Source organism: Dipodomys spectabilis, unplaced genomic scaffold (genome assembly GCF_019054845.1).
Source record: "Dipodomys spectabilis isolate Male_0828 unplaced genomic scaffold, ASM1905484v1 ptg000373l, whole genome shotgun sequence".
NCBI classification, from domain to species: Eukaryota; Metazoa; Chordata; class Mammalia; order Rodentia; family Heteromyidae; genus Dipodomys; species Dipodomys spectabilis.
In genome coordinates, this window is record NW_024871050.1 from 1,756,606 (window position 1) to 1,772,881 (window position 16,276).

Sequence of the window (16,276 nt, forward strand, 5' to 3'; positions counted from 1 at the left end):
AAGTGAGGGAAGGGGATGGCACATGCTTGCCCAGAGGAGAAGGAAGGGGAGGAGAGGGGAGGAAAGGAAGGGAGGGAATAGCATGTTTCTGAGCTGGCCTAAGATACACAACTACACTGGTTTCAAATGGTGGAAGTGTGCCCTGTAGGCAATTCCCACACTCCGGACTGTGCCATCATCCCTTGCAGGAAGTTGCTGAAGCCAGTCTCTGTTAGTTTACTTAGGCTTAGGCACAAAGGCCTCTCCATACCTGTGAACCTCCCAGGTGAGTACTTGCATTCTATAAGGGTGGGCATGCCTGTGGAGAGCAAGAATGGCTTTTCTTACCAAGAGCCCAGCAGGCTGCCTGAAGGACGTCCAACCCAAGCTGACCCAAAAGAAAATCATCTGACTTGTTTTTTACACAGAAATCTTTGGTAACAAAATTTATTGTTTTGGGCATAAGAGCTGGGATACATTTTAATAAGTCATCTGCCATTTTTCCTTGACTCTCAACAAAACAATAAAACTGTACATTATTACATGTTTTAAAATTCTGAAGGATATTTAACAATTTCTCTGGAATAAGAAGAAAATGTTGTTTCTAGTATCAAAACATGAATATAAAGCTTTAAAAATCAGGTTCTATTGTAGAATAGTTGTGACTTAGGTATATAATTGCTTCGCTAATACAAAGACTGGTTTTTAAGAATCCTAGGACTAAGCAGGGCACAGATGGCTCACAGCTGCAATCCTAGGTACTCAAGAGGTTGAGATTTGAGGATTATGGTTCAAAGCCAGCTTAGGCAGAAAAGTCTATGGGACTCTTGTTTCCAACTGACCACTAACAAGCCAACCATGGAGCTGTGGCTCAAGTGGTAGAGTGTTAGCCATGAACACAAAAGCTCAGGGACAGTGCTCATACCCTGAGTTCAAGCCCTAGGATCAGCAGGGGGAAAAAAAAATTCTATGACTTGTGAGTATGATTAAGGTACGTGTAACTGGTGGTGTAGCTCAAGTGGTAGAGCACTAGCAGTGAACAAGTTCCATTGGATGCATATATGGGCATGTCAAAATGAAGTCCTCTAATGAAAGTGTGGAAAAAAAAGAAAAAATGATTGTAAGACATAATAATAGAATGATAAAAAGAAAATCTTCATGAACTTACTTGGTCTAGGACTTTTTTTTTTTTTGGGACAGGCTCTTGCTATGTAATTCAAACGTGACTTTGAATTCTGGATCTTCTTACCTCTGCCTTCCAAATACCAGGATTACAGGTATGTGCCATCATGCCCAGCACAAACTCTCCTCTCTCTCTCTCTCTCTCCCTCTTTCTCTCTCTCTCTCTCTCTCTCAGCTTTCTCATCTATACAGTAAGAACATAGGTGTTCACACAGAGTATCTGAATAAATGAATGACTCCTTAAGGGCTGTTAGGCAGCTTTATTGGAGGCAAAAGGATAGACTAGATGTCTTCAGTTTTCTTCCTGTTGTATGAGTCTGTGGTTTCTTTGACTACTAAAAATTGGCTGGGTTGCAAATTTGTTTTTAAAGTTGGGAAACCAAAAACTGCTTTCAGATAAAAGGCACAAACTACTTCTCAGTGTGTTCATGCTTGCAGGAGGAAGCCAACTGAATTTCCATATCACTATGATACTGTCACGCTATCACATGGTAAATTCATTTAAAAAATATATACATATACCGAACACGCTCGCTATGGCTGGCATTCTGCCCAACTGTGTTGTGTCCAGATTGCACCTCCCTGTTTGGGGCTGTGCACGTCTGGCTGGAGCAGCAGCCGGCTCTTCTGATGGAGACTTCCTTGCTCTGATAAGGAAAACTGCTGAAGTCATGAGGCTGCTTCAGGCAGAGCCCTCATGTGAGTCATATGAAAGCTCCACACTGCTGACCTCTGGCTAAAAGGGAGTGAGCAAGGACAAGGAGAGGCAGAGAGGGAGAGGTTCAAGTGCAGGTTTTCTCCTTGAACTGAGAAGATTATGGGTCAAGAGCTGTGCACAAAGAGACTACAGCCTGGATGCGGCTGCTCTCACTGTCCGGAGGGAGGTGAGGCACGCAGCTGCCGGAGGACTCAGCCTGGGAGCATGGAGGCTGCCCTAGAGGTATTTGCATCTCAGGAGAAAGCATCTTGCTTTCACGATAAACTCAGGAGTTCAGACAGACATTCTCCTTCCATGTAGCACGGGTTGATTTTTCTGCGGTAGGTCTAAAGCCCATAAAAAGAAAAAAAAATTCTATTAAAGTCACAGAGAATTTATGGCTGTAGTTATCAAGTTTGGGGATGTGCTTGTAAACCAGAAGGGAAAAATCATCTTTGGTTGTGGTGTGCCTTGACTTGAAGTAGAGAAAGTGGCTCTGTTCTTGAGATCTCGAAGGTCCTGACTCACAGGGCTGAACCAAAGAAAGCAAGCTGCAGTATTGTTGTGGATTCAAAATTTCAGGAATTTTCTCGTAACTATTAGCAATGATTACTTTCCTAAAGTTATGCATTGAATAATTGAGTAATTGAGTGAGCAGGAAGAAGGGAGGGAGGGAAAGAGGGAGGGAGGGAGAGGGAGAGGAAGAGGGAGAGAGAGAGAGGGAGGGAGAGGGAGAGGGAGGAAGTGAGAGGAGTCAGAATCAAAGAGAAAAAATTGGAAAGAATCCATCAAGGAGATTTAGGTTAATCTCTGCATTATAAGCATTCAGGTGAAGAAGGAATGTAGCATTTCAGCAGTTGATACTATTATGGTCTCTTTTAGGGATCTGACTTTCAAGAAAGCTGCTTTTTTTTTCCCCTTCTGGGAAGTAGGAAACTTAGAAAACATAGGATGAAAAAGTATGAGGCAAACAAAGGAAAATCAGTTCTGCAAGCTACAGAACCTTGATTTGCACACATTTTATCCATGCATTTGCTTTTGTGTTTTGTTTCTCTCTCTCTCTCTCTCTCTCTCTCTCTCTAGCTAGCAGACCTAAAAGAAGCATCCTGTTCTATGACTTCATTTCACCCCAAGGGACCCCAGACTGTCAGTGCCCGGAAGTTTGTGAGTAAAAGGCCACGGAGTAACAGCGATTCTTTTCAGGAGGAGGATGCTGGGCAACGGTTCCAATGGGTGAGTAAACTTAATGGATGTCTGCTGTTCCCCTCACAAGGTGGTTCCTGATGGGCTTTCTCAGGTACACCCTCCACAATGCTGTCTAGTGTCCTGGGATTGTGAGGAGAGTAACACACACACACACACACACACACACACACACACACACACACACACACACACACCTGCTCCTTTCTTCAGTCTCTCATACTTCTCTGTATCTTTTATGCAGAGGAAGAGCCTTCCTTTTGGGGCAGCCTCATCCTACTTGAACTTGGAGAAGTTGGGTGAAGGTTCCTATGCTACAGTTTACAAGGGGATTAGCAGGTGAGTTGATGCAGGACTGGGGAGATTTTTGAAATGAGGGCCCCACTCCATCACTTTACATTATAGAGTCAGATGACACACCACTTTCACTGCATTTGACATGTGCAAGACAGTGGGGCCATTAGAGAGAGAGAGAGAGCAGATGATTCAAATAGCCTTGAAAGGAAAACAAACCTGCTCTGCTCCAATTGAAGTCAGCCCACTAAAATGTCTGATGGCCTTTCCTGTCTTCTATTCAATTCAAAGCAACTAGACTTTCTCTATTCTTGACCCAAAGAACAGTGACTGCCTGGAGTTGCTAAGGTGTCTCTAGAATTTTCCTAGAATTTTCATAGTTGCGGAGGTCTATTGAGGCTTCTGCTTCTTCCTTCCACTTGGCTTTCCAAGAAGAAAAGGAAGTTGGGTTTCTGCAAAGTATGGAGTGTGCAAAAAATGTGACACCTTGAGGTTTCTATGCTTGCAAAATACAGAAAATGTCTGGAAATGAAAAACACTGTTTATCTAAAAGTCAAGTATGTATTTTGGAAATCTAAATTCTACTGCTTTTTAGATAGGGTGGGAAAGTTAGGTGCTCTTATCCCAAATAATAGCTTACTAGTAGTCAGATATTAATTTAAAATATCATATAAGCAGAAATCAGAGGAGGGGGGATTATTGAGAGTTTGAGGCATAAAAAGGGATGGAAGAAGATGAGGGAAGGAAGGAGCTGGGGATGTGTGTGCACAATGTGTGTGAACGATGACCATGTTGGGCCTGTGGTAAGTATTGGATATTTGGATTTGAAAAATCTAATAGTATATAAAAATGTTACTGATTCTCTAACTTTGAATTTTGATGTAGTCAAATAGAATGATTCCTTAAAACTTTTGGGAATTGGTTCTAGGATCCCCTTGGAGATCAAAATTTGTGGATGCTGAAGTGAGTCCCTTATATAAAATGGCATGAGTATAGCTTAATAATACCTAATACAATGTAAATGCCATGTCAATCATTGTTGTATTGTCTTGCTTAGTAGATTAGAAGAAAAAAAGTCAGTACATGTCCCATAGAAACACAGCATTTTTCTGGATATTTTCAATCTGTGGTTAGTTTTCATACAGATACAGAATTCACAGATATAGAGGGATGACTGTATATTCTAAGCTACAACAATTAAAATTGTATAGGATAAGTAGAAGAAAAGACACATTAAAGAAATATGATGGGGGGAGGAGGATTGGATGGGGGCGGGGGAAGGATAGGAAGGGATGGGAAGGGGAAACAACGGAGGAAGCTACAATGCTTGATAAGAAATGTACTCATTATCTTGCCCATGTAATTGTAACCCCTCCGTATATATTTTCACAATAATAAAAAAAGAAACATGATGAGCAACTATAGCTAGAACAATTACAATCTAAGTATTGATAAATCTACATTATAATTATAGTAGTATTTCAAGTCAGAAGGAAAAGAAGACAGTATTAAATAGAGCTAGAACAATTGTTAGGCCATTTGGGATAAGTGTATATATATATATATATATGTATTATAGGTATGGTGGACTAAAGCATTAAATGAAAAAAAGAAAGCATACTAGAGCTAGAAGAAAAAATAATGAAGCGAATTCTGCATAACATTTAGGCTGAGAAGGTTTGTCTCTGTCTAACATTCAAGTCAGAACCCATAAGGGGTTCCATGTAATGTCATCTATCCAAGTACATTCTAAGGAGCAACTGGGGTGTTCCAATTCCAAGACGCTTCAATAGATGTTTCATTGAAACATCCAGCCAACACTGGCAACCTTTGAACAAAATCAGATTCAATCCTTTATCATAGATGCTTTCAGCATTTCAAAAATGCCAGTGTACATTTTGACTACTTAAAAAGAAGTAAGAAAATGAAGTATAAAGCATTACCACGCATATTTGATCAAATGTCTTTAAAAATTTTTAATGAAGTAGAATTTGCAGAGCCATGTTCTAAACAAAATACTTTAGAAAATACTAAACATTGAATTCAGCCAGGTGCCAGTGGCTCACACCTACAAATCCTAGCTCCTCAGAAGTCTGAGACCTAGAGTATTAAGGTTCAAACCAGCCCAGAAATCTGAGACCCTATCTCCAATTAACCAACAAAATGCCAGACTGGAGGTATGGCTCCTAGGGTAGAGGGCCAGCAATGAGCAAGAAAGCTGATTGAGAGGCCTTAACTTTAAGCCCTAGTACAGGCATCCACATGTGTGCGCGCACACACACACACACACACACACACACACACACACACACACACACATGCACACAAACACTTAAAAGACAAACGAAAGTAACTGGTTAAAAGTATATGCAAAATATCCCAATAAAAAGGCAGATAAATAGGCAAAGCACAAAAGAAAATAGAAAATTCAGTTCTGTAAGTACAGAAGTTGAAATTAAAATGTGGTAATTGCTTTTGCCTATTGAATAGGCCAAAATATGATGGTAAAAACAAATCAACATTGCTGAGAGTTTGGCAAACAACATGAAACCAATTGACAGAGCTTTCAGATGACAACCCTGCCAAAATTGAGAAACAAAATAGGCAGTATTAAATTATAAACCAAAAAATAAATTATCTATGAGTCTATACCAAGTAATGATTCAGTTTTTAAATTAATGATGAGGAGAGAGGAAATAAATCTTCTATGCACAAGAATTCCAAGTAGTTTATGAAGATAATCTCCCTTGAAGAGGTGGATCTAGCTTCCCATTCCTTAAGTGTAGGCAACACCTTAGTGACACTGGTTCTAACATACTGTATAGGATAAACCAGTAAGTTTGCAGTAGAGAACCTGACAAGTGCTACCTCCGACAAAGGTTAAAGTCAACCTCAAAAGTTGTAAGTTACTGGGCACTGGTAGTTCACATGTATTAATCCTGGCTATTCAAGAGGCTGAGATCTGAGGACTGCAATTCAAAACTGGGGGCAGAAAACCTGCAAGTGGAGCTGTGGCTCAAAGTGGTAGAGCACTAGCCTTGAGCAAAAAAGCTCAGGAACAACACCTAGGTTGTGAGTCCAAGCCACACAACCAGGGAGGAAAAAGTTGTAAGTTAGCCAGGCACCTGTGGCTCATGCCTACAATCTACCCATTCAGGAGGCTGAGTTCTGAGGATTCCTATTTGAAGCCAGCTCAGGCAGGAAAACAAACAACAAAAACCATTTGACTCTTACCTCCAACTAGCCATCAAACAGTCAGAACTGGAAGCTTGGCTCACAAGATTCAGTACCAGGTGAGCATTCAAGCCCTGCCCTTCAAGCTCAGTACCAGCCCTGCTCCCAAGTCTTAAGTCACAAAATGATGAAGATGACTCTTTATCTTTCTAAAATTCATAATCCCAGTCTAATCATTATTAGAAAATTTCCAAGACTGGGCATCTTACAAAGATATATAACCAGTACTCCTCAAAACAACTCCTCAAAACAACTAAAGTTATCAAACACAAGGGAAAAGTCTGCAAACTGTCAGAGCAAAAAGGAGTTAAAGAGACATGGCAACTAAATGTAATCCTGAAAGGGAGCCTGGACAATTAAAACAAAATTAAGCCAGGTGTCCATGCCTCATGACTGTAATCCTAGCCACTCAGGAGGCTGAGGTCTGAGGGTCATAGTTCGAAGCCAGCCTGGGCAGAGAAGTCCCCTTGAGACTCTTATCTCCAATTATCCACTTAAAAATAAACCAACAGTGGAGTTATGGCTCAAGTGGTTGAATACTAGCCTTGAGCACAAAAACTCAGGGACAGTGCCCATGACCTGAGTTCAAGCCCTATACAGCAGGATTTTGTGCATTTGAGGCCAGCCTAGGATATTTAGTAAGATCATGTCTCGGGGTGGGGGTAGGGGGAATATAATTGGGGCTGTGTGAAAAGATTAAGTTACAGATATGAGCATCATGGTAGGAACAATTGTAGGTATTTGGAATTGGCCCAATACATTGTGGCATATTTATATATAATAAGTCATTATTAAATATCACATTATATAAGAATGAGTGATAAGATAAAATGTCAAATGAAAAGGTTACTAACAATATCATATTAAAATATTTCTCTGTTCTCAGCACTCATCTTCTATCATAAACAAAATGGGGAAAAGATGGAGAGATACAGATAGTGGTAGGCCTGGATGGATCAGTAGTACCTAGGACTCCAGTGCAAGAATTTGCTGTTATCTGGTAGAGATACAGTTTACTTTAATTTTTTTTGTGCCAGTCCTGGGGCTTGAACTCAGGTCCTGGAACTGTCCCTTGCTCAAGGTTAGCACTCTACCACTTGAGCCATAGCTCTACTTCCAGCTTTTTGGTGGATAATTGGAGATAAGAATCTCATGGACGGGCTGGGAAGATGGCTCAGTGGTAGAGTGCTTGCCTTGCATGCCAGAGGCCCTGGGTTCGATTCCTCAGCACCACATAAGAAAAAAGCCAAAAGTGGCACTGTGGCTCAAGTGGTAGAACACTAGCCTTGAGCTGAAGAGCTGAGGGACAGCGCCCAGGCCCAGAGTTCAGGCCCCATGACTAGCCAAAAAAAAAAAAAAAAAAAAAGTGTCTTTGAACTTCAACCCTCAGCTCTCAGCCTCCTGAATAGCTAGGATTCCAGGTGTGAGTTACCAGCACTTGGCCTACAGTTGATTTTGGGCAGAGAAAGGATGTGTTCACTTTTACTTAGAAAGGATGCTCCTGTTCCCCTGCTGTAAACAGACCAAAGCAGTACAAATGTTCAATCAGGGAGACTGTGTGGTGGCACAAGTCAGATGGAGAATAAGGGTAGACTAACTGCACAAAAAGAAAGAAAGAAAAGCAGCAATGCACGTAAGAATACTATGAGAGGCATGGTTTCTCCGTGTTTCTTACTTGTCTCTAAATATTCTAAAAAAAAAAAACCCCACCACATTCCACTTTAGTAAAGAGAAATACAGATTTGAAACACTTGTATGCAGTATATATTCAATATGTATATCAAACTTTTTTGTTTTGAGAAAACTGTATATCCATATGTTGGATTACATTTGAAGGAAAGTTTTTGTTAAAGATAGGTTTCTGCTTTGAACCATATCAGTAAGCATGTGCCATGTCTCCCACACCCTTTTCTAGGATAAATGGACAACTAGTGGCTTTAAAAGTTATCAGCATGAATGCAGAGGAAGGAGTCCCATTCACAGCTATCCGGGAAGGTAAGACAGGAGAAATGTATTTGCTTTGTGCCCTGGGCAATATAGTAAGTAAGGGAGAGTGGATTGGGGTTTATAGGTCTATTAGTTTCCAGTGGTGTGATGTTGGGTAGATTAGCTTACCTATCTAACTCATTTTCTTTTATTTTTTGTCAGTCATGGGGCTTGAACTCTGGGCTTGGGCGCTGTCCCTCAGCTCTTCATCTCAAGGCTAGCACTCTACAGCTTGAGCCACAGTACCACTTCCGGTTTTCTGGTGGTTTATTGGAGATAAGAGTCTCACGGACTTTCCTTGCCTGGGCTGGCTTTGAGCCGCGATCCTCAGATCTCAGCCTCCTGAGTAGCTAGGATTACAGGTGTGAGCCACCGGCACCCGGCATCTATCTAACTCATTTTGCTGCAGAAAGCAGACAGTAGTAGTGCTTATTTCATGAAGTATATACCTTTAATGAGAACATGAATTTGAAGCAGTTATCACAGACTAATCAGATTGAAACAAATGGTGGCTATTATTTCATTCTCCCTCATTTCCCTTTAGTGATAGATAACTTACTGATCATAGAAATAACTGATGATTTATACAATACAAATTGAAAAGCCAGCCAGTTGCTGGTGGTTCACAACTGTCATCCTAGTTCTTCAGGAAGCTGAGATCTGAGGCCTATGGTTCAAAGGCAACTCAGGCAGGAAAGTCTTACGTCTAATTAAACACCAGAAAAGCCGGAAGTGGAGCTGTGGCTCAAGTGGTAGAGCACTAGCCTTGACCACAAAGCTTAGAGATGGAGTCTAAGCCCTGAATTCAAGCCCCAGGGCTGGCACCCCTCCTCCCACCACCAGAAAACAATTGAAAAGTCAATATAGTGAAAGCAGTAAACATTCAATGATCAACTTTTTACATGAGCTATTTGAAATGACAGCAAAAATCCAGAGAAATGACATACTTCTTTGGCCTTATTTTCTTCCCTTTAACTGTTAATCTTCCTTCTTCACTGAGCACATACTATATACAAAGAATATTGATGAGTATTATGAAGGAGAAAAGAAACCTTGATTTTTTTTATATAGTTGTTTTGGGTCTTACTAGAGCAGATTTTTCAAGAAACAAGTGTAGAAAAGATGGTAAACTGAAAGGAATCTGAGTTGGTCTCACTTTAGCTAATGGAATCAGTAGATTTTGAACCAAGGTTAAAAGGCTGGATTATTCAAGCAGCCATGGAAAAAGCAATTCTGAAAATGAGTTTATAACTGAATTTGATGCCATTTTCAAAAGTCTTTCAGAGCCCGTGGGAAATGCACCATTTTAAATTAAAGTAGAAGAGCCAAATGGCTATCCATTTCGCTGGGGACTCACCCCAGAAGGATCAGATGCATGATGGAGAGATGCATGCATTTAAATGTTCAATATAATGGAAGCTGCGTGTACTGATGTACTTATTAGCAGGCCTCATGACAAGATGATTGCATCTGGGCAGAGATGTGGAGATGGACTGAAGAGTAGTGCTGAAGGTAGTAAAAATCCACAGGTCACTGGCCTGAAAGCCGGCTGTCAAGGCTCACCTTGTTCTCTAGGCAACCAGCGTTTGCTGCTTGCTCAAGCTCAGCTTTGCTCAGCTATTGCCCACAGCCAAGTTTTCCAAGTCCACATTTGGTGCTAACAGTGAAACCACTTTTTGTGTGTGTGTGTATTTTGCTAACAGATGGTTCTCAGCATGTTCAGAAAAGCTGGATCCATATTGTTCGGCATGCTAAATGTTTCTTTGGTTGCATATTTACCAGGAGCTGCCTCTCCCGCACAGGTGTTTACAATTACACTTAGCATTTAGCTGCAGACTTTCTTCGTTTGTTTTATGGACTTCCCTAACTGAAAGCTTTGCTTGTATAATATTAAAAACCACAAAAGGATTTTTGACACATTGGAGGTTGTTAGGCTTCCAGTTTCTAACAATGAATGTTTCTTTTTCCACCAGTGTTAGGGCTTGGAACCTTGTAATGGGGGGTTCTCTCCCCTCTGAGAGAAGATGGGAGGCCTCATTTGAGAATTCTGGCACTGTCCCATTTTTCCTGTAAGAACTCTTAAGGATGTGAGACCAGGGAGACAGGAGGTTAAATTAGAAGGGCTGGAAGGAAAATAAGAACAGCTGGAGTTCATTAGTTAAAATCCAGGGTCACTAGCTAAAAAGGCAACTGAAAGCCACATGCAGAAAGACCGATGGAGTAATGCAGCCTTCTTTAGAAAGCTTTGTAGCAGAATTAGTTTTCCTGAGTACTTTGGCTGCTCTGATGGCTTGGCTGTCCCAGATTTAGTGAAGAGAATTTTGCTATATATACAGCTTCTCAGTATGTAGGTAGAAAACATATAGCCATTGATTAGCCTCATAATTGTTTGTAGTACTAGACTAACCAATAGACTAGTTGTTCTCATTTGCTCTTGATATATTTATGAAATTAGTGGAAGTATGGAAAGCACTATGGAAACCATATCTCGAGACATGTGCCAGGTCCTTTTCATACCTCTTTCAGTCCTCTTAACAGCCTTTTTAAGATCGATAATAGTATTCTACTATAAAGCAGTCTTTCGAATGCAGCCTCTCTGATTCAGACATCTGTAACTCCCTATCCTGTACTTTCACTCCACAAATGTTTATGCAGTGCCAGGCACTCTTCTGACTGCGAGGTGGCAGTACACAAAATAGGCATGGCCCCCACTCCCCTCATTCTTTGGCTAAAAGGTTCAGAGACCTTCATAGCAACTTAGAAAATCTCTCATAACTCTCAGAATTATATTTCAAATGTTTATTTTTATGGCTAGGAAAAGTACTTTATTTGAATAGGTTAATATTTTATGGTTTTATTCAAAACATTTTTTGTTTTTCTTAATTGCTATACTAATATCTTAATAAGATGACTTATTTTAATTACTTTCTAAATATAGTCAACTTCTATTTTGAACCTAGGACTCTCAAACTGTTATCAGCATTTGTTTAGGAAGCAGTTGTATAAGTGACCTTTTTTGAGAACCAAGCGTTACGATATACCCCCTTCCATAATCTTTTTTTTAATCACCAAGCTGACTCTTAGGGGTAAAAATACATTATTTTTGTTGTTGTTGCAGTAGTAATAAAGGCATATCAACCTCAGAGTGACAGAGAGATTAGTCTGAAGTCACAGAGTTAGTAACCCAAGTTTGTATATATTAGAGTCCACCGATATACTATTTAAAATTCTACTTTATTATATAAATTTGGAAATGCTTGATTTAAGCATTTCTTTTTAGCAGGAGTTAAAAATAGAAGTCTGTTTTAGTGATTCAGTCTGTATAAACATGAAGAAAAATGCAGAGGAAACATTTTAAAAAATACATAATATTCAGTGTTCAGCAATTCTACCATTGATTTTACAGAAGCAGTAAAGACCATATTTAAATTCGAAACAGCTTTAGCTGAGAATCTTTTAAGATCACCCACTAGTGGTAAACATTGCCAAGTAATTATTCCCAATCTACACATGAGAAAATTTGAGCCAAAAATAGACTAAGGAACCTTGCTGAAGTCATGTGATTAGGAACTCTTGAGTCACCTATGACCATGGATAGATGAGGGGAGTCCTGGTGGAAAGTGTGCCGTTGGTGGCAATCAATCAAGTCAAGGACATGGCATATTTACAAGCATAGTAACATTGGTCTGTCTATCTATCTATCTATCTATCTATCTATCTATCATTCCAAAACACATCAGATTATAACTACTTATCTGACATTTGTTTTAATATTTATCTAGATTATATCTTTTCCTAAGCTTCAAAACTTGACTCATAGACTTGATTTGTGGTTTTTAAGTAAAAGAAAAATATAACATCAGGGATGAAAAAATTCTTTTGTATTCAATGCCTAGTGGAGTTGGGACAGGCTACATTATTGACTCCTCCATAAACTCATTTCAAGTGTCCTGGTTTTCATCGATTTGCAATTGTTTGAGCACCGCATGCTGGAATAGCAAAGATGGACAGATGCAAGCATGTTCTAAAAGAGCCTACAAACTCAAGAGAGCATTACTTACCAGGCAGTCAGTGCATACCATTATGCCCCATGATTGCTATTTTTCATCAGCATCTTTCTTATTTTTGCCTAAACCCAAGCAGAACAAGCAGAACGGAACATCCTGAACCATTGCGCTTGCAAAGCTTCAGTTTTTCTAAAAAAAAAAAAAAAGATTCATCTACAAACTCCAGTAAAATGAGGAAAACCAAGAAGTTAAATATCTGTATACCACTATCAAATGAAAAGAATCGCCTTAAATTATTAAATAGCTCACATTATTATAGTATCACATCTAAATCATTATATATCTAATGAGCTGAATAAAGACTAGTTGTGGGTCATTTTCCCCTGACTTTTTGGATGATGTTACTTTCTTCATGTTCTTTTGTGAACAGTGATTTTTATGATTATGCCAAGTCAATACATATAAAATTTTTATAACAATGCCTGGTATGCTAATACTCAGTGAGTATTAGCTATAATCATCATAATCAATATAAAACTTTATTAGAATTAGGGTACTGTGCAGTAATAGAGATTATGCTTAGCATGTGAAAGGCCCTGGGATTGATCCTTAGTACCCCCAACTTCTTGCCAAAGAAATCCCATTGTGACTTGTCTGGAGCTTTAAAGACCTCACTTTTCCTTCTCCAGTTTATCTTTGCATCTTTTCTTTGAATAAAACAAAAAATAAGCACACTTGCCATATGTATAAGTTTATTGCCATATTTAAACCACAATTTTATCCGAATCAGAATGCTGATTTCCAGATCTTCCACTTTCTGTTGACTTTTACATTTCTATCCTGTACAATCTGCAGAACAGATATCACATCCTACTGCAAAGATAATGAGATACCCTGGAAATGAAAAAAAAAAAAAAAAAAGGCCTTTCCTTCCTGGGTTTAAGACCTAGACATATAATGCTAAGGGAAGGGTTAGGTTCACTTGTGGGTGGGCCAAACCATACACCAAGACCACTGTGGGATAAAGGCTTGGAACAACATCTGTTCTTTCATGAAAATTCCCTATTAATTATTCAGCAAAATTCACAGTATCCATATAGTTATTTCAGTAGTCTTGAGCCATAAAACAGAAAATTTATGATCTATTTGAAGGAAGTAACTAAAAGAAGGAGTAAAAATATCTTCAACAGAAACAACCTTCACCAGCCAAGCACAGGTAAATAAACAATTCAACATAAGGAATAACCTCAAATTCACTAGTAAGTATTTATTGAGTGTTCATATATGCCAGACATTTTTCTGTCTCTATATTGAGGATATAGATAAGCAAAAAAATATAGACAAAACTACTTGCTCTCAATGAAGTTTATACTCCTCTGGTGGAAATAGACAATAAACATATGTGTGTATGTATTATGGGATAGTTACATGGATATACATATATATATATATATAGTATGTATTTTATGCCATGTAGTTAGAAGAGGTAACAGAGGGCCCAGGCATAGAGGCTCCTGGAGGAGGGGTGGGGCTAGAGAGTTACTATTTCATCTAGAGCAGATAAGGAACCCTGTCCTCACAGGGATCATTGAACAGCCATGATAGGACTGAAGAGGAGGGTTGTGAATGGCTGAGAAGAGAGGGTGGCAGACAGAGCAATGGCAAGTATAGAACTGCAGAGAGGAATTGCATTTGCTGCTGATTATGGACAGCTAGGAAGTGAATGTGGCTACAGCCAAGAGAGCAGGGTAGGAGTGGGAGGAGGTGTTAGGTGTTAGGTAGGAGGTTAGGAGTGGGGCACAGCTAGATGGAGCAGGATCTGGGCAGACCACCTCAAGTCCTTTCATTTTATTGAATATGATGAGAGGTCACTATAGGGTTGGGAACTAGAAGGACCTGTCTTGACCTTCATGAAAAAAATGATGGTAGTTGTTAACTGTTCTATGAAGACAAGGCCAAAGAAAGGAAGGAAGAAGTGGGGAGAGTAATTAGGAATCATTTGCAGTAATTTGGCTAAGATAGTAAGTATGTAGGTTGGCTCAGCATGGTGCCTGAGGATATGGCAAGTTCTGGATATGCTTTGTAGGCATTGCCAGAGGGTATGTGGATCAGCTGGATGAGAGTTGAGAGGAGCTGAGTGCTAGAACTGCATAAAGTGAATAATGGCTTAAGCTCACTTCCGCTTATTGTGAACTGAAGATAAGACTAATAAAACACATATAAGTGGCCAACAGAGAAATGGCTAAATTGACATTCTTCCAACTCTTATAAAACTGAAATTATCAAGGAAACTATAAGAAGTTTTATACTCACTGTTGTTAGCAGTAAACTTCATCCAAGTAGATATTGTTCCTTAAGCTTTTTAGCAAATGATAGTTTGGAGCCATAATTAATAAAACATAGCTTCATGATGTTTTAAACAATCTGGGTTTTAGCAATATATTTAAGTTAGACTAAGATTGTATTAAAATAAATTAAAATACGTTAATACTTTAAGCAATTTGTTTCTGTCACTGAGCTACATAGATAGCCCCAAAATCTAATTTTGACATGTGTTTATTAAGTAGTGTATGTTGTATACAGAAAGAAAAAAATGAAATAATTTATAAATAAAAATAAACAAATACAAGCATTCCTAAAAATCATTGCTGTAAATTTGGAAGATGTTGAGAACTCTAGCAGAAGGATAGCAGAAATAAGACTTTAAGATTAAGAGTGGGAACTGGGAACTGGTGGCTCTTATCTGTAATCCTACCTACTCAGAAGGGTGAGATCTGAGGATTGTGGTTCAAAGCCAGACCAGGCAGAAAAGTCTCTAAGACTCTTATTTTCAATTAAATACCAGGAAAGAAAAAACAAACCCTGAAGTGGTACCGTGGCTAATAAAGCTCTAGCACTGAGAAGAAAAGCTCAGGGATAACGCTCTGAGTTCAAGCCCCATAACTGACAATAAAAAAAAGATTAGGAGTGGGCCTTTAATGGGTTCAAGGTGAAAGGAGGATCAAGAAGACCGGGGTAGATGTTAATTCAATTTGCGTATACAAGGCACTTTCCATTTACCAAGGGTTCTTTGTGTGGGGTCTGATTCCATCCTTACCTCAGCCCTATGAAGGAAAGTTAGGAGGATGCTTTCTTTTTTTCAAAGGAGTAAATGGAGACTTGGGTTGAGAGACTCTCCAGAGTTTACTCAGATAGGAAGTGACAGGGCCAGGATTCATGTCAGGGCTCCTGGCTCCCCAGACAGTTCTCCTTTAAGACACTCAATAAATATGCTTGATAAATGGAGTGCTTACTCTTGGCTGAGCATTGTACAGGGAGGTGTGTCGGCATCCAAAAGAGAAAGTCACTTTCTCTTCCCCTATAGCCTTCGTTCTGAGACGACCCACATGCCTGAGAAACTGCTCAGTTACCTTTATGAAACGATGCATTGGCAAAAGTGAAGCAGTAAGTTTTGCTCATAAGGACTCTAGGAACAAGGGTTAGCAGAATGATAGAACTCATCTGGTGATAAGAGCTTAAATTTACTTAAAAAAGAGGATTCACTGGCTCACAAATCTGATAATTACAGTGACACTAGACTAGGAATCCATGTCTTCCATTACTCCAAACTGTTTTTTTTTTCCTTCTTTCCCTTCCATTCTTTTTCTTTCTTTCTTTCCTTTCCTTTCTATTTTCTTCCCCTCCCTCTTCCTTT

At 39.4% G+C, this 16,276-nt stretch overlaps 1 protein-coding gene across 2 annotated transcripts in view; it reads left to right on the forward strand.

Moving 5' to 3' along the window:
- Positions 1-1,978: 1,978 nt before the first annotated feature.
- Cdk15 (cyclin dependent kinase 15) overlaps positions 1,979-16,276 on the forward strand; it is an 80,984-nt gene continuing 66,686 nt past the window's right edge. For both annotated transcript variants that reach the window (XM_042667018.1, XM_042667019.1), the window contains exons 1-4: positions 1,979-2,101; positions 2,942-3,091; positions 3,306-3,400; positions 8,505-8,584. In XM_042667018.1, the coding sequence (XP_042522952.1) occupies positions 1,979-2,101; positions 2,942-3,091; positions 3,306-3,400; positions 8,505-8,584 (448 nt within the window). The remainder of the gene's footprint in view (positions 2,102-2,941; positions 3,092-3,305; positions 3,401-8,504; positions 8,585-16,276) is intronic.